The sequence below is a fragment of the Eleginops maclovinus genome, chromosome 9, assembly GCF_036324505.1.
Source record: "Eleginops maclovinus isolate JMC-PN-2008 ecotype Puerto Natales chromosome 9, JC_Emac_rtc_rv5, whole genome shotgun sequence".
Lineage (NCBI taxonomy): Eukaryota > Metazoa > Chordata > Actinopteri > Perciformes > Eleginopidae > Eleginops > Eleginops maclovinus.
In genome coordinates, this window is record NC_086357.1 from 3216625 (window position 1) to 3240676 (window position 24052).

Below are 24052 nucleotides of genomic sequence, written 5' to 3' on the forward strand. Positions count from 1 at the left end.
GTTAAGGAAAAGTTAGTTTAATTGTTTAGTGAAAGAAGCCGGAGCAATAACTATCCTTCATATGCAGTAGATATGATATATAACTAAATGCAATGGCAAAAGGAGAGGCTTACTTTTTCATCTTCTTGGCGTTGTATTTAACCTGATAGGCAGCCAGGATGACCTTATCTGGCCCGCTGTCGAGCTGGTGTGGGATGACCCTCTGAAAGTGCTGCAGCACAGAGAGAAACAGTGTAAGTGGCACACACACGTAAACCTCCAATCATTACTTGGAGCATGTAATCGGCACAGTAATTGTTTCAATATCTGGGTGTGGCGGAGGTTCGTCCCTTGAGCTAACAGTAGAAATGAGAACTGCTTGCATGACATGTGATGTGGAACTCATGGAGATGTACCTGTAACATTCCCTCCATGTCCAGCTGGATGAGTTCAGTCTGGTTCATCTGAAGGATGGCCAGTCCCACACGGAAAACTATCTCCAGACCCTGAAAAGAGAGCAACAGTTCTCACTGAGGAGCCATCTTAAGTAAAACACTCAGACACGTTTTCTAAAGTGGACTGAGAGTTAAAGGTCTGTTCGATCAGGTTACATAGGAATGGTGAAACAACTCAAGAGTAACTACTGAATGTGGTGCTGTTTTTCTCCAACAGGTGGTGCTAATGGATTACCTTTACATGACAGCTAACTTAATGCAATCTACCAATGAAGCCTCCCTCAAAGCAGAAGAAAAAATGTCAACCTTGCATCTTTTGAAGTGAAAACACTTTTCTTTTGTGCACTGTCCCTTTAAAATGTGCAGGATAATATTCAATCATAGACCACAAACTCAAAAAGACAGGCAAAAGTACATTAGGTGTAAAAGACAAAGCGCATTCTTCTAGAGCAGTGGTTCATACCGCTGTGCTGCAGCGAGCACTCTCCAGGTCTGCCGTAGAATCTTTTTTTGATGTCCCAATTTTTTTTCTCACTTAATTAACTTCACTTCATATAACTTTATCTTATTAGTTGTACAATGGAGTTGATAAGCTAATAAAATGTATATATTGCTCAGATTTTGAAATATTAAATTGAATATAGCCTCATACGGACTGCTTAAATTCTCATGACCTATGTCTGCCGTCATTGTTTACGGCGTGCAAGGAGCAGCTTTTTATCCTCGCGCCAAAACATTACAAGATGGATCGTTATGTAGTGACAATAAATAAAGAAGCACCCCAGCCCTAACACAGGCAGAGAGGGCAGAACATGATGGAACAGCAGTGCAAAAGAAGTCTAAAAGCAGACAGCACAGCGAATGCTTTCTGCCCAACGCCATCGATTGATATTCGATTGGCTCCGGGATCCGTTTAATCCTCTCTCATTATTATCAGCCACCATTTTAAACAGCAGAGCTCAGGAAGAACTCGCAGAGCTATGTATTGACCGTTCCCTGACACTGAAACATGGTGAACTACGTCTGGATATCTTTTGGCTGCTTGTGGGACACGATATCCATCCCTCTCAGAGAGTGCCATTAACGTGCTTTTACAGTTTCCTACCTCCTACTTGTGCGAGCTGGCGTTTTTCCTCACTCGCATATGTCAAAAACAAGACCCGCCCGGCTGTCAGGGGAACAGGACCTCCGCGTTGCACTGTCCACTCTCCCCCTGCGCATAGAGAGACTCTGCTCCCAAAAGTAGGCACTAACATGTGCATAACATAGCTTTATTTTGTTTTGCTGTTAGAACGGATTATTCTGTTATAATTATTATTTATTTGAAGTTATCATAGGCCTACCTCTTTTGTAATCCAAATGTAAAATAATGACTCATGGAATCCTTGTTTTTACACAGGAAGGCCTACTATTTTCAGCCAAAACTAAAGAGCCTACTGTACACCTGTTTTTCATATTTCAATCATCACACTAAGGATGACTTATATTTGATTATTTGTTCTATAGAATGTGCTGGTGTGGTTTTTAAATCTACGCAAAGTTGGTGTGCCTTAGGGTCGAGAAATATTTTCAGGGGTGCCTTGGTAAAAAAAAGGTTGGGAACCACTGTTCTAGAGAGTATAAATAAATAGATGTCTGAAGTAGATTCATAATGTCGTTCATAGAAGGTTTGAACTTCCCGTCAACTGACCTCACACATGAAGATGTCAAAGATCCTGGTGGCAACGGGCAGAGGGAAGGAGGTGAGGAAGATGGTGAGGAACCAGGAGGAGGCGTACATGGAGGTGTGGAAACTCTGAGCCTGGAAATGTATATGCAGCTCCGGGAGTTGTTCCTGAGAGGCAGAGATCATATGGATTCACGCCGTTTACTTCAAAACTAGAAAAAACTTTTACTACCAAGCATGAGGTGTCTACCTGGATCATGGACTCAAACTGGTACATGCAGAGACCCAGCTCTGCCATGCTGGGCTTGAAGAGCTCTCGTAATCTGTAGTCTTGCATCAACTTCACAAACACGCAGAACGCCTCCTCTTCTGGCATCTGGGGAAGAAACAGGATGAAATCAAACCTCTGAATTTGTCACAAAAAACATGAACAAGGTATTTGCTAGTGAATCAATGTGTGTGTGTGTGTGTGTGTGTGTGTGTGTGTGTGTGTGTGTGTGTGTGTGTGTGTGTGTGTGGTGAAGATTGGATTGTTACCTGCATGAGTAGCAGTCCTACAATGAATGCACTCCCTTGACAATAGCCAACCTCACGGTCAACCAGAGAATATGCCTGAGGTGACAGATAGCTTTGGGTGAGTCTCATTGTTGCACACACTTCATTATGGATGTGAAAGCCAAACACCTTTTTGGGAACATCATTTAACAACCAGGTTCCTCAAACTGAAAATTGTACCTTCATGACGTTGAAGAGCACTTCCTGACCCAAGCTGTCTTTCTCTTTGAAGAATTCGTGTTCGGGGTAAGTGCGTGCGATGTCTCTGCGAATCAGCTTCTCGCAGGGCGACGTCATCTTCAGGAGTTCCGAGTATTGATCCTTGATGGGCATATTCTGGGCTGTGCACAACAACTGCCACACTATTGCCCGGAAGTGGTGAGGAATCCCTTTTCTGACAAGATCCTGAAGGAAAAGATCATAATAGATAGACTTGGTGAGATTCATTTTAATATAGCTACATCTTAAAGACATTGATGAGGTATTTTAAAGAGCATTTAAGACCCGTCTGTTTATGTTTGAAAGTGGGCAACACTGTAGATTGACAGCATTTCATACAACACGATACAGCCATGGGCAGCTTTGTTGTCCAGGATTTATTTTCCCATATCAGCACAGTGTGCATCTCACAATAATGCGGTTTCCACTGACAAATATACTCTTGTCAGCGAGGCACTTTGTAGTGTGATTGGTTTCCATTTATTACTGCAGATACAATTTGATTAAGCAATTTCCTGTGCTGACAGAGAACACTGGTCTTTCCTGCTGTGGTGTGTGTGCATGTGTGTGTGTGTGTGTGTAGGTGCATCTGCTCAACCCAGGGTGCATCTGGAGCAGAGGTCCACCCACGCAGGCTTCCAGCAGGGATCTCCCCTCCCCTCTCAGAGGTCAGACTAGACAAATGGAGCTCTGTACTGGAACAATGCCCCGCCTCATGTCTTCATGTGTCTGAAGCAAAGCTGCTTTCTGAGCCCAGCACTACAGTCAGCAGCCTTTTGTTTTCCCATCAACGCTGTGCCAGGAACCAACTACAGATGGTGCATTTCAAGCAAAAACACCATTACATAGAACACTGAGGAACTATTTTAGAAATGTCAGAATATCTCCTGGTGGTAACGTCACCACAAGGAGGCTCCTGCGATGAAAACAATAGGAAATAAACTGTTCCAGACCATATGACAGCTTGCATAAACTCTTGGATTCTATCTTTAAATGATTATTGGAATTTAAAAAAACACACAAACCAATCCTAGCTTCAACATATCAAATGACTGTGATGGTTTTACTTATTTAAAGTAGATATAAATCAGATATCCAACACACTAATTATAATTCTCTTCTTCAGTATGAAATGTACAGAATTCAAAAACATAAACACATCAGAGGTTTTGCTGACAAGGACAGAAAGTCAACGTTCCCTCCTTTGCGCAACACACACTGGGTCTCTGTCAGCCAAGGGGAAGAAAACCTCTTTTTGTGGAGGCCTCAGCAGTTATGATTAACATCCCTCCAGCTGCAACCATCTGGTGATTTACTACTTCTGTTAAATTACATAATCACACTAAAGCGTGTTCAGTGCTATAAAATACTTCCCTTTTTACACAGCGTGTCAAAAGAAAAAACAGATGCAGAAAATGTTCCTCTCCATTTACATGTGTTTCTTCATCCACAGGTTCTCCGTTTCCACACGAGCAACAAGCAAGTGAACGCATTACAGAGAAAGGCGTTATCACGGGGTTTCACCAAACAGTTCAGTGTGTCACCATGACTGTGGATCTGCCGAACAATAATTCTCCCCGTTAGAGAGCAATAATAATCTTCAGGTTTGACTTGACCTTAATGACCTGCGCATCACAATCAATTCCACAGCAGCACCAAGCAAACGCACATAAACTGTGACTGCCATGACTCTTTTGGTGAACACGATGTTATCCAACAGAGAAATGAACAGGATTTGTGTTTTTCCACTTGTCCATTGACAGTCATTTATGACAGCACAGGTCTACCGCAAGTCCTCGGAGAGTAACTGTAGAAACAAGCAAGCTAAAATTAACTTCAAATGTCAAGCACTAAAAAAACACTGCAGTGTCACCTACAACAGATAGCCTTCGAATGTATTTCTGGACCGAGTAAACATTCAAACAGATTTGACCACTGTAGCATTCAGGCCAGCAGTTGAAACAAAAGTGGTAAAACATATGCATCACAAGACTTTGTTCTAAAGTCTAAACAAATGCTCATCCAGAAACAGCCTATGAGAATCTTTTCTCTATTTCTTTTAGACCAGGACTATTTATTTCAGTCGCATTCATTTTTTCCTATCATTCATGAAATGACTGCATTATCCTAGTTTCCAGCAGATGGCTGGCACAGCTTTAAGCTCTTAATGCTATAAGCAGGGCTGCACAGACTCTGCTGTCACCTCACAGGTAGCCCCGCTCTCACCTTAAGCTGCTTCTCTTTCTTCTTGCGCACATCCTCCCACTCGTTGACGATTCGTCCCCACAGGATCCACGTATCCTCCTCCAGGTGGGAGAGGTTGGATGAGGCGGAGGAGCTGGACACCAGCGAGGAGCCGCTGTTCCTCCTGGAGCCGTTCATGGAGCGCAGAGACTTGCTGTCGGTCTCCAGCAGCCTGCAGGGAAGGGAAGATGGACGGTTATCACTGTGCAGAGACAACAACATCTCTTTACCAATACGTCTACAAGCAAGGCATGTTTGTTTCAAGCGTTCATCAGAATCTGTGTCTCTTCATTAAAGACACAAATCACGGACGCATAGTCAAAACATTAATATACTCTAAATGGAATTATATGAATGTCTTTCTTTTCCTTGAGTAACACATTCAGGCTTGTAATACAAACTGTACGTTGTTTAAGTCCTTTAGAAACTAGATCCTGCTGTATTATTGTCCCTTTTGGTATTTGGAAATATCAGAGTAAGTGTACATTTAATTGAAATTGAACATATGCAAGAACAACATTCTGAAAACCAGTATGTCAAAATAAAGTGGGAGAAGTTGGGTTTGAAATATTTTTAACAAACACAGTTTGTCTGAAATCTGAATCTGTTTCCGGGAGATAAAATAGAGATCCAGATAACTTGTTCCACGCTGATTTGACCTCCAAACAAGACCAAGTACAACCGATTGCATTGGTTTACCCTCACATGACCTTAACCATTCAAAGGCAAAATGCAAAAACAGAAGGCAGACAAACTTCAAACTGTGATTGCTCAAACACAATCCACAGAAAATCTAATGAAAGCTGCCCACGTTTTAGGATGGTGCTTTAAAATGATGAGACCTTCTTTGAAAACGTACAGCATTACTTTACACATGATGAGTCTGCAGACAATTATTTCCCCTCTCAAGATGTGTTAAGTCTTACATGTCAGATCTGATTAAAGAATTGCTCGACAAAGAATAAATGACACTATTAGTGGAAAAACTATAAAACAGCTTGACCAACAACATAAATAAATAATAATAAACAACAGGAGCTAAAGTAAATACAAGTAAGCAGAGAGAATCCTCTTCATTTAAATCTCAGTTACTACAGGTTGGTACTGATATAAATGGAACAATGAATGACTTTACAGAAAGGGATATAAAACACTTAAAGGAAGGGGTGTTGGCACTGGCTGAAACTTTGAATGTCTGAAAGAACTACAACAGGTCTGATGTGAAAGCAACAACGAATATTGAAGGTCTTGTAAACACTCAAAGTCTGCATTTGAAGTGCATTGTGGGGGATGAACCGCTCCACCAATGTGTTTCTCAGCAGGTCAATCGGTGTCACCCTTATCAGTTTGGCAGTGGAATTACTGACAGACTGACCCAATCAAGGATCAGTGTGCAGAGACAAGAGGCTGCGGCTCCCGACCTGTGTGGTGGCACCGAAGAGCCGGTGACAGACACACAAAGGCTCAGACACCTGATCTCGGAAAAAAGCCTGGGCCTCTGCCGGAGCACCATGACGTCAGCCAGGGTGCTCCCAGAAAGGCTTAGGGTTACAGCCAAATGTGGGGGGTGTGGAGGAGGGAGTGAAATGGACTCCCAGAAAGACCGGTGCTGCTACACTTCTATTCAGCTCTGATGTAAAGCTGAAAGTGATTCAAAAGTAACATCTTACAGAGAGAATTTGGAAGGAGTTTCCACTTTATTTCAGTTATTCGGTCACAAACGGCTGAGTTACACATGGACCTGAACACAGCGAGAGCTCTGCTAATAATTCACCAGTGGTCAAACAGAAGTTAGAAGCCTCAAAAATACAAAAACTAAAAACCGAACAGAATTAACTATAGTAAAGCAATGTTTGCTGTGATTAAAAAGGTACGTTTGAAGACAATTTTAAACTACATGCTACACAATTAAAGGTACAATCTCTTTAAATTGTGTCACTCTCAGTATGACTTCTATTCGCAGTGCACAACAGCAACAGAACAGGCCTATAACTGATCAAAACAAACCTTACCAAGAAAAACTCATGATGTATTCCTCATATTTCTGGTTTCTAGGAATTCTGGAGCAGTAATGGCATGTCTGAAATGTTGTAGCAGTCAGCCGGGGACTTCCTCGTCTGTGTGACACTATTGAACGAACGCTCGTACCTTTTATCTGCTCTGCAGGGTACAAAGGCCTAACCAAACACACAAACACTTGGTAAGCAAGTGCGGGGCTCTTCACAGTGGGTTGCTCACGTGCTACAGGTTGCTTTAGTATCAGTGTGGCAGCAGAGAAATTGAGTCTTGTGAAAGAGCCCCACTATATGTTGGGTTGGAGGGCAGGGTCAGAGGGCATATGAACTATGAGCCCCTTGACATTGTGACTTCTGTCACCAGAGCTTCATGAATGAAGTTAGGGACAAAATGAAACATTTCCCTGGTTAGTTCTGATCTCCACTAATGAGGGAAAGAGTCACTTGGCATTCTGGAGCAGTGGCAGTTGTGGGCGTACCGATGAGTCATGACATTTAACAGAGATTTGCTTTCTACATCCCTCTAGTTAACTGTGACACAATCCTGAACTCTGAACCGTTTGCTTGGTTTCCATGCTGACACACTGAACTAGCCTTTGGGGAAAGACAAAACGGAGGAAGAATTGGCAGGAGAACAGTCTTGCATCACCTTTTAACCCTCCTGTTACATTCAGGGTCAAACTGACCCGTTTTAAAGTTTGAAAATCTAGGAAAAATACATAAAATAATTTTTTTGTATGAAACTTCTTCTGCTTGCATTAATTAGTGCAATAAACATGTAAAATGAAAATGGTTCATGTCATGTATTTGCAACCCCCCCCCCTAATGTTTATATCACAGAGATTGTATTTGGGTCAATCTGTCCAGGCAGTGAAAGTGGAGGCTAAAAGGGGTCAGAAGTGCAAATGTGATACATATTATTCCACACACACACACACACAACACTACAATTTCAACCCTAGCATTAGCCTCGGGTCTGACCCGAACATCCTGTATGTAATGTAAATGTGTAAGGGGGGTGTACAACGTGTGGTCATTGAAAATGTATAATGATATATATTTTTCATAGTAAATGAGCCAAGGCCATTGAGTCTGAGTTTGAAAAAATAATTAATTGTATCATTTTTCGCTTGAGAAAAAATTAAACGGGTCCCACAGACCCAAACAGTATAATTTGACCCTGAACATTTTAAACATTTAATGTTAAGCAAAACTAATGTATTTTATATCTAGTTTTTTTCCAATGTACAGAAAAATGTGTTTTAATGTGTAATTTTTGTTGAGTGAATTATCCTAATGAAACCATGATCTGTGGAAGGTGAATAACACAATTGCACTAAATATTGATTGAATTGATAGTAATAAGAGGTACAAACAAGAAAATCTGGATGTTAGGGTTAAACATGCACTGGGTCACATTGACCCAGGAATATTTTGGCTGTTACAGAAAAAACGAATATAACAGAATGGTTAACAGCACATTAAAGAGTTCCTATTATGCTTTTTAGAGTTTTCCCTTTCCTGTAGTGTGTTCTATAGGTTGTTGTGCATGTAAATGGTCTGCAAAGGCTAAAATCCCTGTGTTCCCAGAGGAGTTTCTCTCCCACACACCCAGGGCAGTACGAGGCAAATAAAGAGCTTTTTGAACATTAAAGCATGGAAACATGTCACAGTAGAGGCACTAAATACTCATATGAACCTTCAAATGAACATATTAGAACCTCTTTAACTTCTGACAACACAATCAACATTTTTTTCTTTGTAATGGAATGAATTGTCAGTATGCACAAGCAAAATAATTGTGTAAGATATCCCTCCAAATATCCAACTGCCACAATAGTCCCGTATATTAAAAGATATACAATCACAGTTACTTAAAATCACAATGCAAAACACATTGCAACTTCAAAATCAATAGGAGGATCCTGCCAGTTTGGCCCCCATTCAGTGATGTGGTTGTTTCAACTTTTCTCTTTCACTCCCTCTCAGTAGCCGCAGGATGTGCATTCTCCCACACACCTCAACCTTTTCTCCCAGGTTCTGTTAAGCCAGTGGATGAGACAGCCTCCAGAGAGGCTATAATCAAATGGGCCAACCATCTCTCACACACTGAGACGACTTTAAACCAGACAGTCTCCTCCTCCTCCCAGTCAGGTCACCAAATGCCAGGTCAAACAGGGTCACACACCCTTTAATTACAAATCAGCCCAGAACCTGAAGCTGTGAAACAGGAGACTGGTTCACAGGTATTTTACTTTTATATTCTCCGGTTAGCTAGCTGGCCTGTCACAACATGTTGAACATCACCTTCCTGTATGTGTAGCTCAGGAGGGGATGGTGGGGGGTGCACAACGATCCTACAGTAGTGAAGAATCAGATGTGTACAAAAGACAAGGCAAAAACAACAATAGGGTGGACAAATGTTTGAATACTCGCTTGACATTTTGAATAGAAATGTAATAAACCATACTTAAATATGTGTGGTCAATGTGTAAATGACTGTATGAACGTTATTCAACATGTCTATTGTTTTCTTGCAGTGTTTGAACAGTATTTGTAGTATTTAACTTCCTGAGGAAGTTTAACCTGTTTGGACGCTTACAGCTCTATCACATTACTGTGCATGCTAATCGCTCTACTGGGGACAGGAACAAGCTTCATGTCCATTTATATCCAAGGAAATCCATCTAACATCTTATAGAAGATGGGGAGTATCCACTCAACCCCCCTATGTAGAGTCTGAACTTCTACCCTCATGGGCCAGGTCAACCCAGGTCAAATAGTTATGTCCTGTGCCATCAGTGTGTTAAAATCCCACTCACTAACATAGTAAACCCCGTTACATTCATGCACTAATGATAACTGATGCTGCTGGGTGGGGATAATGTGTAATATTGATTATAGGCTTGAGCAGTTGGATGTATATTTTTTTATTTGATGGTCTATATACATATTCTAAATGAACATACATTATTCTTATTAATCTTCTGGAATTTACTGTCAAGCAATTAAGTTAGGTAACTTCAATCATTGAGTAGGATTGTTTTCAGCATTGATGGTGGTATGCTAGAAGAGAATTTAGTGAAGGGTGAGCTCACACTGTAGTGGTTCAAAGCAAATATCTTGAGATATCTATATATTGTGGAAATTGACTTATTGTATGTTTATAATGCCTAAACTTTTTCAAAGATTATGTTCTTTTGTGCTCTTTCTCCCTGTGTTCGTGTCCATTTGACGGGCAGGAGACGCTCCAGAGACAGACTGCTTACCTGTTCTGTTCGTCCAGCTTGGCAAGCAGCTCCACATCATCAGGAGTGAGCAGCGCGGGTGAGGTGGGGGAAAGGCCTGGCGAGGACAGAGAGGTGGAGGAGGAAGTGGCAGTGGTCTGCAGGGACGTGGGCGTGGCCACCTGGCTAGCCATCTGACTGACCGTGTGGGACACCGAGTTCTTCACCCATGAGAGAGTAGAACTCAGCTTACCAGCAACCTTGTCTGTCGCCACCTGCAGAGGACGGAGAACACCTCTTAATTCAGTGAACATCCTAGTAGTATAAAGAAATGTGACGCCCTCACAGGGCAGTCTAACATGAGTTTATTTAAACATCATTCATGCCAGAAATATGAAAAAAAGGTTCTGATCTTGCAGCTACTGAAAATCAGCTGAATGGTTTTCATACTAAGCACTAGCAAATATAATCTGTTGCCTTCTGATACTAAAATCAATACTTAAAATGACTTGCTTGTCTTTCAGTGTTTTAAGTATGGTTTGAATGAATCATTTGTTGCCAATTTGTTCTATTTTAAATCTAAGATGCTCAAAACTGCTCTTATCCTACATGATGGACACCTTTCCTCACCTGCGCACTGAAGAAGAAATTGGATTGACAAACAAGACATTTGAAGAAATCAGCTTGGACTTTGAGGAAAACAAATGAGATTTTTAAACTACTAATGGAGAATAATAAGCAATTAAATCAATTTTATACATATATATATTTGTTATTTGCAGCCACTAAACCTGACATTTGACACATTCATTTGACAGTAACAGGTGGTTGGAGCTCAACAATGGACAATGTACTGTCCTCAAAGAGAGAGACTTCAGGAAAGCTATGATACCTGGTTCACAACAAACAGCCTGACAGTTCAATGCAGTAAATCTTATGTACTCATACCTGCTATTCCAAATCATCCAAAATCTTTCAGCAGCTAACACACTCCATGAGAAAATCCAGCGTGTACTCATTAGGAGAACACCACAAAAAGAAAAGAAAATATTCCATTTATATTAGAGTAACACGTTCTATCCTGACAGTCATCCACTCTTCTGAACTTTCAACCTATTAAATGTGCTGCTCTGTAGTCATACGCTGATCACACTCAGGAGGGGTCAAAGTGCTCCACTAAAGATACAACTTCTTAACGTCTCCTGCTGAAGTCAGGGTGAAACAGGAAGTACACCTCTGCACCTTGCAGAAAAGGGGATTCTGAAATTCTTCTCGCACCTGAGTAAATGAAATGTGCCTTTGGTTTCAACCCAACAGGAAGTCTTGACACTACCAGGCAGAAAACCAATCATATCCTGAATCTTACTCAGTACAAAACGATGAGTCATTTCTGTGCGAGTATCAGGTCTAGGGATAAAGATATAGCAGAGAAAGAGAGAAAAGCAGAGGAGGTTAGAAAAAGTTTGTGGTAATTATGGTGAGAGGAATGGGCCATATACTGAATATATGATGGCTGAGGTTTTTTACCCTCCTGCACACACACACACACACACACACACACACACACACACACACACACACACACACACACACACACACACACACACACACACACACACACACACACACACACACACACACACACACACACACACACACACACACACACACACACACACACACACACACACACACAGCAATATTATTGTTGAATAGCTTCAAATACTATTTGAATTTAAAGAAAGCAATGCTATTTCTTTATCAATCTATGGAAGTTACAATCACACATGTGAGAAATGCTGTGTCTTCCCCAGCAAAACTCAAGTTTTGGATGTTGATGAACATTTCTAGAGATCATTTCTATCTATTATCTAGATCTATCTATTTCCCCTAAGATTTAGAGAGAGTATGTTTTAGCAATCGAAACAAATAATGATATAATGTTTTAAATCAAACAAGTAACAGTCTACAAGGTTTCCTGGAAGCCTTCTGGCTATGAAATATATTAGACAAGTGTGGCGTCCTAGGTTATAAACCAATATGAGGACCTTAGTCATCAATATGATCCATCAATTCTGAATATTATAATCAATCATTTAACAGGTGATGACCAGTAAATAAATACCCGCTTGTCATGACCAACACCATAACCCAACTGAGTTCACTGCCTGTAGTTTATATACAAGATGTAGTGAGCAAAGACAGTCATTTGATATGTCATAGGTCGGACCTAATCACTATTGCGAACACATCAAAAACAAAGAATACTCTTTAAATGTTCATTTGTTTTATCAAGAAAAATTCCAATTGAATTTCTCCTCTGAAAAAGAGCCAACCCGATATATAATTTAAGCATCATACATCTCCTATATGTGCCATTACACATTCTACTACATGGACACAGGAAGTGGGTACACCACATTTGTACTGTTTTCATAGTAACACCCTGTTCCACAACTTTCACTGTGGGGGGGCATATTTACTGACCTTCAATCAACAATATGACAGAACAGCTAAACTCACAGATCCACATCCTGTAGATCCTGCTGGGCGCTGCCAGAGCAACACAGGTCTGCAGAACAAGTGCACTAGTGTATGCAGATGTTTGTGAAAATAAGAACCCATTACCTAACTTCAATCCTTTTTGTTAGCAGATTTAACAATAACTTAAATGGAAACAGGAGAGCCAGCTTTTGGCTGACAGAATCTCAATATCAAAGGCTTAACATAAATGTAATTTAGTAGGGCTGAACGATATATCGCATTTGCGATAATATCGCGATATGACCAAGTGCGATGTTCTAATCGCGAAAGTCTGCGATTAAAAAAAAAAAAAAATTAAAAAAAAAAAAAAAAAAAAATCATACAGTACATATCAACATACAAACGTACAAGGGGTACACACGTATAAAAATACATCAACATTATAAAGAAAGGCTGCGATTATACTCTGTTCACGTGATATGCGGGAGTAAAACGAGATTGTCTAACCACAGAGGCTGCACTCTGGTCACGTGACACAGGGAGCAAAGTTTTGAAACAGTCTACCGGAGAGAACTCGCAAGCAAAGCTAGCTGTAACCTACTCAATGGCCTCAGGCTCAACAGAACCAGACCCTGCGGGGCTAGTTTCAAAGAGGAAATACACATCAGTCGTGTGGGACTATTTCGGTTTTAAGAAAGAAGATGTTGCACAGTGTCAGGTACTGTGTAAAACCTGCCTGGTCAGAGTTGGTACATCACGGGGCAACACTACCAATTTGAACCAGCACCTAAAAACGCAGCACAAAACAGTGTATGATAGATGTATGGCTACAAAATCAAGCAGTGTGCAGAATAATCCTAGTAAAGTTAATCGGCAAGGATCACTGACCGAACTGTTTGAAGGTGTTACGCCATATGAACGCAGTTCAAAGCGGCACACGGAAATTACCAAAGCAGTAACCCAATGCATCGCGAAAGACATGATGGCCGTCAATACGGTGACCAAGCTTGGGTTCAATAATTAGGTAACTACGCTGGATAAGAGGTACAAAATGCCCTCCCGCACGTATTTTAGTCAGACTGCCCTTCCGGAGCTACATATGCAGTGTAGGCAGAAAGTAGCAGCGGACTTGAAGGCTGTGGAGTTTTTTGCGGCTACAACAGACATGTGGTCAAGCCGTACAGCGGAGCCTTATCAAAGCCTTACGGTCCATTATATCTCTGAAGACCTCCACCTCGAAGCTCGCAGCCTTCAAACGGCCTACTTCCCCGAAGACCACACAGGCGAAAACATTGCTGCTGGCCTGAGAGAGGGGCTTGCGTGCTGGGATCTCACTGAAGACAACCTTGTCTGCATAACGACGGACAACGCGTCAAATATGGTGAAAGCAGCACAGCTGAACGAATGGACCAGACTCCAGTGTTTCGGACACAGATTACATCTTGCTATTGGTAAGTTTCTGCTGAGAGAGAGAGAGAGTGTGTGTGTGTGTGTGTGTGTGTGTGTGCATGCACGCGCCTGTGTATCACTCTCTCCCACAAACACACACCACACTATTATTTACCTTGTTCTTTAATGCTGTTAATTCTAGTTATGTTATGTCAACCCAACGCTGATGTACCCACCTCTCCTTATGTATTTTCTTTTTTGTTTTTGTCTTATGGTCTGATGTTCTTGTATGTCATGATGTATGTAACAATAGCTTTGGCAACACTGTTCCCATAGTCATGCTAATAAAGCAAATTTGAGAGAGAGAGAGAAATGGTGAAACCTTGTATCACACAACTGCAATTGTTTGAGTTACACTAATTTTACTTTTTTACTTAATTTTTTTTTCCTCCAGAAAATGCAATCAAAGATGATAGAGTATCCAGAGCAATAGGGCAGTGCAGGAAGTTGGTGGGGCACTTCTCCCACAGTTGGAAGAAAAAGGCAGCGCTCACTGAGGCACAGAAGGAGCTTAAGCTTCCTGAGCACTCTCTCATTACTGACTGCCCTACAAGATGGGGGTCCAAAGAGAAAATGATTGCCAGAGTGCTGGAACAGATGACAGCCATATCAAAGGTATTGTCAGGTGACCAACATGCACGCCCCCTCATCCCAACCTGGCAGGATGCTGCCGTGTTGAAGTCCATTCATAAGGCACTGCATCCTCTCTCCGAATTTACTGATGCTCTTTCTGGAGAGGAGTATGTGAGCATCTCCTACCTCAAGCCAGTTCTCCATCTTCTGGCAACATCAGTCTTGGCTGAAGATGCTGAGGACACTGATCTGACTAGATCAATTAAAACCAAGGTCCTGGCTTACCTCAACGACAAGTATAGTGACCTCATCACCCAGGAGCTTTTGGATGTTGCGTCTTTCATGGACCCTAGGTTCAAAACGCAATACATCAGCGCAGACAACCTTCCTGCCATTAAGGCCAGACTGAAGACAGAAATGGTGGAATCAGCAAGACGTACACATAATCAGGTCAATCCTTGAAAATAATTTTTCCACAAACACATACTATAATAGGTATATATAAGCTAACTGCAAAACTAATGTCTCTTTTCCCATCTGGCAGGAGAAGAGGTCTCGCACTGAAACCGCTCAAAATTCTCCAAGTGCACAGGCCTCTGGGGGAAAGGCAAAGAAGTCTCTTGGTAGTCTTTTTAAAACCAGTGTGGCCTCTTCAGCTTTGCCTCTGCCACTTGAAGATGTCGTGGAGGCAGAGTTGAATAGTTACCTGTTGAGCCCTGTCATTGACGGAGAGGATGATCCCTTAGCCTGGTGGAAGGTGCACAACATTCACTTTCCACGACTGTGCAAGATGGCCCGCAAATATCTATGTGTGCCAGCCACAAGTGCCCCCTCAGAGCGTTTGTTCAGCACTGGAGGGAATATAGTGACTTGCACTCGCTCATCCTTAAAGCCAGCAAAAGTTGATATGCTGGTCTTCCTAGCAAAAAACCTTGAGCTATGATGATTATGGCTGGCAGAGCCATACTCATTGTGCACTTTAGTTTGTGCTGTGTTACTGTTACTGCAGATAATCAAGATGTTCAGCCAATTAATAAAGGTGTGTTTGTGTGTGTATACAATTGCTATATTATGTTTGCACTTTATGTGTAATGTTACTGACTAGTTTTATTTATTTAATATTATTTTTTAATTTAATGACTTTCTAGCAGTTCACAGATGTCGAAAGTCGAGTGTGGTAAAGCCACAGATTGTTTTTTTATATATATATATATATATATATTTCTGCACATTGTACTGACTTTCATTTTAATGTTTACACCAGGGTTCCTTGTCAGCACTTTATGCTCAGATGTTACTATACTATGCTCAGAGATGTTACTACTCAAAATATACTATTGTGTATGTTCAAATATACTGTTTTGATTGAATTAGTTGTCAGTCATCATTCATGCAAACTCATGTCATCATAACAGAGGTATGTCTTCCAGGAAAGAACAGTTTAAAATTAATGTAATATAGTATTGGCCATACTATATGATGTTTTGCTTGTCAATAATACAGAAGACAAAGTCCTTAAAAAATAATCGCATATCGCATCGCAATCGCAATATTGGCGCGAAAAATCGCAATTAGATTATTTTCCATAATCGTTCAGCCCTATAATTTAGTGTATTGTATCATAAAGGAAGAAATAGAAATAAAAATGTCCATGTAGGACTTCTAAACCGTTTCAGTTTCACTCCCTAATACCTTGAGGATCACTGTGTTATACATAAGGTAAACAATCTCAAAAATGATTTGTCCATATTACAGAGGAGCTCTGTTAATATCTCTCTGGTAACGTGAGAAGAAAAAAAAGATTACATTGTTCCCATTCAACCCAGGACACTGCTCACACAAACAACACCACAACAATGATGATTCGGAAAATGCAAGCTGCATTTTCCCACATCACTGTAATTAAAAATAATAACAGGATCCACAGCAGTAACAGACGTATGCTGCTTCTGACAGATTATCAGTGGGTCTGTGCAGTGCAAACTGACTCAGATGTTGATCAGCACATTTACCACTTCAAAAGCAGAAAGCCTAAACTATGGACCGCTTTAATAGTTCATTTAATTTGCTTATATCACAGAAGATTGACAGTCGAACTGTGATTAATTAACAAGTACTAAATAACTAAAACAGGATCCAGAGAAGTCACACAGATCCAGTAACGCAGTACCGCAATTAATTCAATCATTACAACTTAAATGGATATAAAACATTAGCTACATATTCTTTGTGAAAATAATCAGTAATGTGCAAACAATACAAAAACAGTAGGTGCTAAAATAAATTGCTCCCCTCCTTTACGTTCTGCACCACTGAGTCAGCTAGCATTGTATCTGTAATCTCTTTGAAAGCAAAGGAGAAAGCGTAAGGGCAGGAGGTTCCTTCACAGACTGACTCCCAATGTGGGATGCCATGCAGAACTAACTGGGGAGAGAAAATATGACCCTGAGGACTAAACACCATGCAGAACCAAGCATTGGTAAGGCCTGGACCTTGCCTTAATTATGTGTACACTTTTCAGTCTGATTAATGATGAACCTTATTTGTTGATTTCCTTACTGAAAAACACCACTGTGTCTTACTGCAGTTTTTAGCAGACAAAAACACCCTGAGGGAAGCAAAGTGAGCAGATCAAAATTAACTCAGACAGGGCAGGGAATGCTTTGATTTGAGGGATGTGTCTATGTCCAGGTGGTTTTAGAACACATTCCTTCTAGCAAGTCCAGCCAACTGAAGCAAGGCTTCCCTATAAATTGTGGATACAGAGATCTTTTCTGCTTTTGTTTGCCAAAGAACTCAAAGGGGCCCTGAGATGCAGTGTGCATAGCTAATGGAAGCCACAGCGAGGCAAGAAGAAAGCCTCGGCGAAACAGCTTCGAGGTGATTGGGGAACTGAAAAAGACCAAAGGCAGAAGCCTTTTTCTTCCTTATTCAAAATGCACAGCACCTACATCTCAAAATGTTAACAAATAAGAATATGTTAATCAACTTTAAAGCCAGGACACATGTAGAAGTCTAAAAGGTGTTAATACCAGTCATCTGAGGGGAAAATAATTCATCTTCTCTTTTTTACTTCTCTTTCATCACGTGCCATTTCTAGGCAGTGAATAAGCACACAAATGTCTGTCCCAGCAGGAAAGAGCATGTCTATCTTCAGAGAAACATGCCGTCTACGTGCTGAGTGTGAGGGAATTAAAACACAGGCCTGACTGTCCTACAATGACACACTAACACTTGGTTAGAAAGGCCTTTCACTCCGCACACTGGGAGAAGCTCCCTTTTTCCAAGTGTACAATCAGCATTTCAATGGTCTTTCTAGAGTATATTCTGAATTAGGCAGCCTCATAGTGAGGGCTACAACCACTAGCTTTTATTTTACAATTTCCCTGCAAAACTTGCACTGCAAACAAGTATCATTAAAGTATGTGTGTGTTGTAAATTGTGTTTTTCGATCAATAACACATTCATGGCTAGTGTGTTCTGTGGTAGAGAAAGCTATGCTAACACAACTACTTATCCTTCTGTGAAGCTGTGTGTGTGTGTGTGTGTGTGTGTGTGTGTGTGTGTGTGTGTGTGTGTGTGTGTGTGTGTGTGTGTGTGTGTGTGTGCTATTTGTCACAAAAGATGCATTATAACTCCCTAAGGTCAAGTATGCAAATACTGGGTTCGTGGAGGTTTCAGTTTTAACTGCATAGCCATCTCTAGTCTAACAGATGGTTTACAAATGACACCTTAAAAAGGGAGGGGCAGTTCAATAAAGAAGCATCTGGGTATTTCCTAGAAGTAAACTCCTCTCACACCCATAAAAGTGTCACTGCTAATTGAATCACCATAAATACTGAGAACAGTAATGCATTTCACAAAATTCATCCAGGTTTGAATACAGTTGCACAAGTGTACTGAAATGGAATGCCTTCAAATGATGAGTTAAATGTAAAAAGCACTAGTACTTTACTTGAGAATTTCAGTTTGGCAAGACTGAAATGTTCTACTTGATACTGTTCTACTTTAATAGACATTCGCCGTATGTCAAAGCACAATAAGGTTCTACAATTCTCAGCCCATAAAACATTAAGATCTGTTTTAGGAGAGCCATTTAGCAATAAAATAAATGTAATGTAGTATTACTCAGTTGTTGTTGTTGTTGTTGTTGTTGTTGGTGTTTGTCTAGCTCTGATAGCACATCCAATGTTCCCCTTAAAGGAGCAACATGCTGTAGTTACAGTATTACAGCCATGATCAGCAAGTAACATATTCCATAACATCACCGGCCTACACTGAGCGTCCAATTGTTTCTCTTTAAACCTTATCCTCCTGTCTTTCGTCTGTCAGACCTGACAGTTGAGAAATAAGTACTTTCTGCAGTTTAAACAGTTATTTTGCGGGGTTATTGTACACAACGCGGCGTTGTTGTTGTTGTGACTTGTAAGTAACTACCCTGAAGTTTGAGTTAAATATATCCTTGGCTTGAATACAGCACATGCCACTAGGTTTAAATCCGTTGCTTCAAATGCTTCACATCATAATAGCACCTATGAAAACATGTTTAGTTTACAGCAGACAGTGGGCCGATGCATTAGAGAAGTCTCGTCTCCTTTTATGGCTCGCTGGTGTTGGGAGCTGAAATGGAGATCTAGCATCAAATGCAACAGTATACTGTGCCTTTCTTCCAGAAAACGCTACCGTCAACTAGCTCGACGAGGGTTAGAGTAGGATTACAAACTTACATCGATATATTCATTTGACATTGCCAAGCAGGGAAAAAAAACCCACCCACCATTTAATTATTGTTTTTTTCCAGGCGATAGCTGGAGCCTTTAGCTATCCAATTAACTAGTTTTACAACACTTAGCTATGCTTTCAATGACAGGACTGACAGCCAGTGTAACAAAGCTGATATTTCGACAAAACAAATGCAAAAGTTAAGTTTTGACACAGTCTTCTTTATAAAAGTAATGTCATGCCATACACTAAGACTAACACAGTGATAACTTCCCTTCGTTTTATGAGTAAGTGGTTATTCCAGTACTTAGTCAGAGCCCGAGAAAACAAGCACAGCCTTTACCTTGAAATGTTTTTCACCAGCCGCACCAAGTGTCGTCTGCTTCCCATGCACAAACTTAGAGTCCCACTTTTATAAGAAAAATACCGGCTTTCTAACACTTTATCGGAATACATTAGCTATATTTTCCCAAGTTAGCATAGCTAGGTTTTCCACTAGAAAAGCTAGCCACCGTTGGGTTAGCTAGCGAGTTCCCATTGACTCTCTGGTCCAGCCCATGCAGCTTATAATACGTGTACACAGTCTGCAGAGCAGACAGACGGCGGCGGCCTACCAAATGTTTACATCGCACTGCGCATGCGCTCTCTGCTCAAACCTGACAAAACACAATGCCACCAAGTGTTCACGAGGACAAACTGCACTTCAAAACATTTAGGAGGAGTTACAGTTTAAACAAAGTAGTGTTTGGGATTAGGTCAGGGGTGGAAGTAGAGACAGAATATTCTCAAATAAAATGATTATTCTACGGATGATTTTCACCATTATACGACTGATTGTTTGGTTTATAAAATGAGTGATAAGAGTAAGAAATGCTGTCATAAATATCCAAAGACCAAAGTGACACTTTCACAATGTTTGTTTTGTTTAATTAATTCTAATGCATTACAATTATTATTGTAATTGCTAAACAGCAAATATTTTATTTTGCTAAGATAAAACCATGGAATGTTTGTACATTTAAAATAACTTAAACAATGAAAAGTATATGAACGCTGTGGGTTATCAAGAGGTCATGTCAGCATTTATTTCACTTATGGCAACAGCAGCCCCTGGAGGCTACAGCTGCCACCAGTTCTTCAAACACAGATCAAAACAAATATTCACCTGTACTTCCCTGCCTGACCTTTTACTCTGTTGTCTTTCACCTGTTTGTTTTTTTCTACTTTATGAAATAGATTGATTAAAAAAAGATTACCAGATAAATTAATCTTGTGTAGATGGAATGACATATGATACTTTCCACTATCATGTGCAATATGAATTTCAATATCATGTGCAACAGTACTTTTTTCTTACTATAATAAATGTTATCTCTCATACAATGTTCCTATTATAGATTTCTTATTAAAATAATCAGACTTTTTCTGCTATTCTGTTAGTCACTGTTGTCAAATAATGTGTTATCATATCAGTTAGATGGACAATGGTATTTGTTATATATCATAGCGATGCAGGCATTTGAAAGTAACAGCCTTACCTGTTCAGACATTTATCAATAGCTTTTGGAAAACTATACATATGTGTCAGGAGCACCTGGATATTGAAATTTCACAAAAACATATAATTTTATCATGGCTATGGATATACACTGTATCTATTATCAAATAACCATTTAGAGTTATTTTAAGTTTATGTTAAAGCACAGGCATTTCAATCTCCCTGTTTGTATCACACACAACAGAAATTGACAATAAAGTTAACTTTGACTTTGACAAGTTAATGACCTCAATATGTCGTGCTTATTCCATAGCAAAACAAAAAATATTGGATATAAGACAATTTGTTTCAGAAGGAGAAGGCAAGAAAAGGAAGCATCTTAGCACCAAATAACTGTTACTCGTTTAACATCACATCTCTGATTACATATAACTGCACTGAGACATTAACAGGCCCATTCAAGTTCTTTCAATGTACAATCATGTGTGTTTCATCCCGCATATTATTAGAGTCAAAGAACATTTTCTCAGGCTTCCTGTAGCTTTATAGGTGTAGTTAGACTTATCTAGTATCTGATCTTCAATAACTTACCTCAGGTTCATCGCTTAAAGAAACAATTCCTTCTGGAAGTCTGAACACTGTGGTCTCAGTGCTCGTAGAATCCGAAAATACCATCAATCTATCTAAAAAGACTTCACCTTTACTCTGTGGTTAGTAAAAAGAAAGGTTTGCTTGGTTAGGTAGGTTCACACAGCTGATTTTCACTGAGCGAGCGTTTTCAACAGAAACTCATGATGAGGTAAACATTGAGGCAAAAGTGAGCTGATGAAAATATGACGGAGCAGACTGCCTTCATTCACATACCACACAGCCTCAAACCTACTTTTCAGGTTTCACATGGGGATCATATCTTTTGTCGCTTGTTGGACACTCCTCTGTTCATAGAAGTATCTGAAAAGCAGCTGACGTAGTCGGAGACATGGCAACACAATGGCCTCTGAATATGATATACTGTCACAATAAGCACATCGCAGACTGCTAAACCTAAACTAATCGATTGCGACAAGAAATTAAGCACCTAAAATATATGCAGTGGCCTAAAAATGAATGCAGATAAATATTAACAGTTAAAGGACACGTTATTCTTTCAGGATTTATTTCAACGTTGATGTATTGTGTTGCAGTAACTGTGCGTTGGCTGGACTGACATCAGGATAATGATGTGGCATCAGATATTAAATGGACTAATTACTCAGGTAACTGTGATTCGTATTGCTTGCAGTCACACCCAGATGCCCAGATGCATTGGGCTGTATACACCTTTTAATTCCATCACGAAAGGGTGGGGTAGTAACAGGTTACATGCAACCTCGGTGACGTAATCAGACTACAAAATATAAGTCACTTTATTTAACCCAGTTTACACTTCAATTGCGTTATAGTGAAATTGGTGTTTACTTCATTTCACTTTTGAGTGTGTCTTATGTAGCATTTTTTTAAATTATTACCATTTGAGATAACCGATGCGCTAATGGATCATGAATCATAAATTATGATTTATGGATGATAGAGTTGTTATTGCTTTTTAGAGACATAAACATTTTAAATGCTCCTCTCGCATTATAAGAGCAAAGTTCACCGTAACCATATTTTATATTATACCAATGGTGTTATTATTAACTATTGGTTTGTTCCAGTCCTGTTATTGAAAGGGTATTTTAATGTTCATAAACTTTAAATGTTGAATATGCAAAACGCCTTTAATTTCAAAGACAGAGACAAACATTGCCCTGTCATTTGCATTCAGTAACTCTATCTGACTATATTTCATGGTCATCTGACCCAGCCCTAACATGATCTAAGATGGTTACAACTGAAGACATAAACGTAAATATAATCTTTGAATATCACCAATAATTTGCTGCACTATCTGGAAATATTATGATATTTATTTCATTTGCTAAATGTAGCAACAATGTGCATCAACACACTCAAAAAACTGATTCTTGGCGCACATAAATATGAAGCTATATTTTCAGATAAAATATAACTGAAATCTGTAAAATCTAAAGTGTTTGTTCAAGCAATTGAATAATAATAATAATTTCAATTTATATAGCTCCTTTCTAGGTACCTAAGGCTGCTTTCCATATTGTGAGGACAGACAAAAAACAATTAAACAACCAAAGAGGTGTGGCAAATAAAAGAATAGAAAAATAAATAAAAGAAAATGAAAAAATAACTAAATAATGGCAGTTGAGGAGAACAGGGGACTAAGATGAGTTAGTGGTCAGAGGCTATGGTGAAGAGGTGAGTTTTTAAGGAGGATTTGAAGATGTCCAGGAAGGCAGCATTGCGGATCTCTGCAGGAAGAGCGTTCCAGAGGGTGGGGGCCGCAACACTGAACGCCCTCTCACCAACGGTTGGGAGGCGAGTGTGGGGAATACAGAGCAGGCCCTTGTCCGAGGACCGCAGACCTGTGTAGGGGTGTAGGGATGGAGGAGGTCTGATAGATACTGTGGAGCGAGGCCATGGAGAGACGTGTAGGTGAGAAGGAGGGTTTTGTAAGTGATCCGGGACTTAATCAGGAGCCAGTGAAGGTGGATGAGGGAGGTGATGTGCTGCCATGGCTTAGTGCAGGTGAGAACTCTGGCGGTAGAGTTCTGGACATACTGGTGCTTCTCCAGGGTTTTGCTGGGAACCCCGGAGAGGACCCCATTGTAGTAGTCCAATTGGGACGTGATGAGGGCGTGTATGAGTGTTTCTGCCACAGAGTCGGAGAGTGAAGGCCGGAGTCGGGAAATGTTTTTTAGATGGTAGAAATCAGATTTAGTGACCGATTTGATGTGAGCCTGGAAGGAGAGGGTTGTGTCCAGGATGACCCCCAGGTTGCAGACTTCAGGGGACGGAGAGATGGAGCAGCCGTCCTCGGAGAGGATCAGATCTCCAACCTTCCGGAGTTGTGA

At 40.4% G+C, this 24052-nt stretch overlaps 2 protein-coding genes and 1 long non-coding RNA gene across 8 annotated transcripts in view; 2 read left to right on the forward strand and 1 right to left on the reverse strand.

Annotated features, from left to right (window-relative positions):
* Positions 1–21908, reverse strand: part of evi5b (ecotropic viral integration site 5b) — a 38706-nt gene extending 16798 nt beyond the window's left edge. For 2 of the 5 annotated variants that reach the window (XM_063890832.1, XM_063890831.1), the window contains exons 1-9: positions 21678–21908; positions 10403–10635; positions 5101–5290; positions 2836–3060; positions 2638–2712; positions 2351–2476; positions 2125–2268; positions 396–485; positions 114–211 (exon numbers count right to left, since the gene is read on the reverse strand). In XM_063890832.1, the coding sequence (XP_063746902.1) occupies positions 114–211; positions 396–485; positions 2125–2268; positions 2351–2476; positions 2638–2712; positions 2836–3060; positions 5101–5290; positions 10403–10635; positions 21678–21761 (1265 nt within the window). In that variant the 5' untranslated portion in view covers positions 21762–21908. Of the gene's footprint in view, positions 1–113; positions 212–395; positions 486–2124; positions 2269–2350; positions 2477–2637; positions 2713–2835; positions 3061–5100; positions 5291–7130; positions 7309–10402; positions 10636–19931; positions 20175–21677 lie in introns of those variants that run through there. The other 3 variants (XM_063890834.1, XM_063890833.1, XM_063890836.1) reach the window with 3 other exon arrangements.
* LOC134869309 (uncharacterized) lies at positions 155–7837 on the forward strand. 2 transcript variants are annotated; one of them, XR_010166400.1, is made up of 4 exons: positions 155–571; positions 652–3091; positions 3458–3542; positions 4328–7837. It is a non-coding gene; the product is annotated as an uncharacterized LOC134869309 (long non-coding RNA). The 2 variants fall into 2 exon arrangements; XR_010166399.1 differs by having other exon boundaries at positions 155–3091.
* Positions 13235–16236, forward strand: LOC134869205 (E3 SUMO-protein ligase ZBED1-like). Its single transcript, XM_063890675.1, has 3 exons — positions 13235–14295; positions 14688–15316; positions 15411–16236. The coding sequence occupies exons 1-3, from the start codon at positions 13896–13898 to the stop codon at positions 15807–15809; spliced, it is 1428 nt and encodes a 475-aa protein (XP_063746745.1). The 5' UTR covers positions 13235–13895; the 3' UTR covers positions 15810–16236.
* Positions 21909–24052: the final 2144 nt, after the last annotated feature.

Bases quoted from the DNA above. Each gene is read 5' to 3' on its own strand.
- LOC134869205 (XM_063890675.1), top strand. From the start codon at position 13,896: ATGCCCTCCCGCACGTATTTTAGTCAGACTGCCCTTCCGGAGCTACAT. The intron at 14,296-14,687 runs GTAAGTTTCTGC...TTTTTCCTCCAG, and splicing joins CAGATTACATCTTGCTATTG to AAAATGCAATCAAAGATGAT. The intron at 15,317-15,410 runs GTCAATCCTTGA...CCCATCTGGCAG, and splicing joins CAAGACGTACACATAATCAG to GAGAAGAGGTCTCGCACTGA.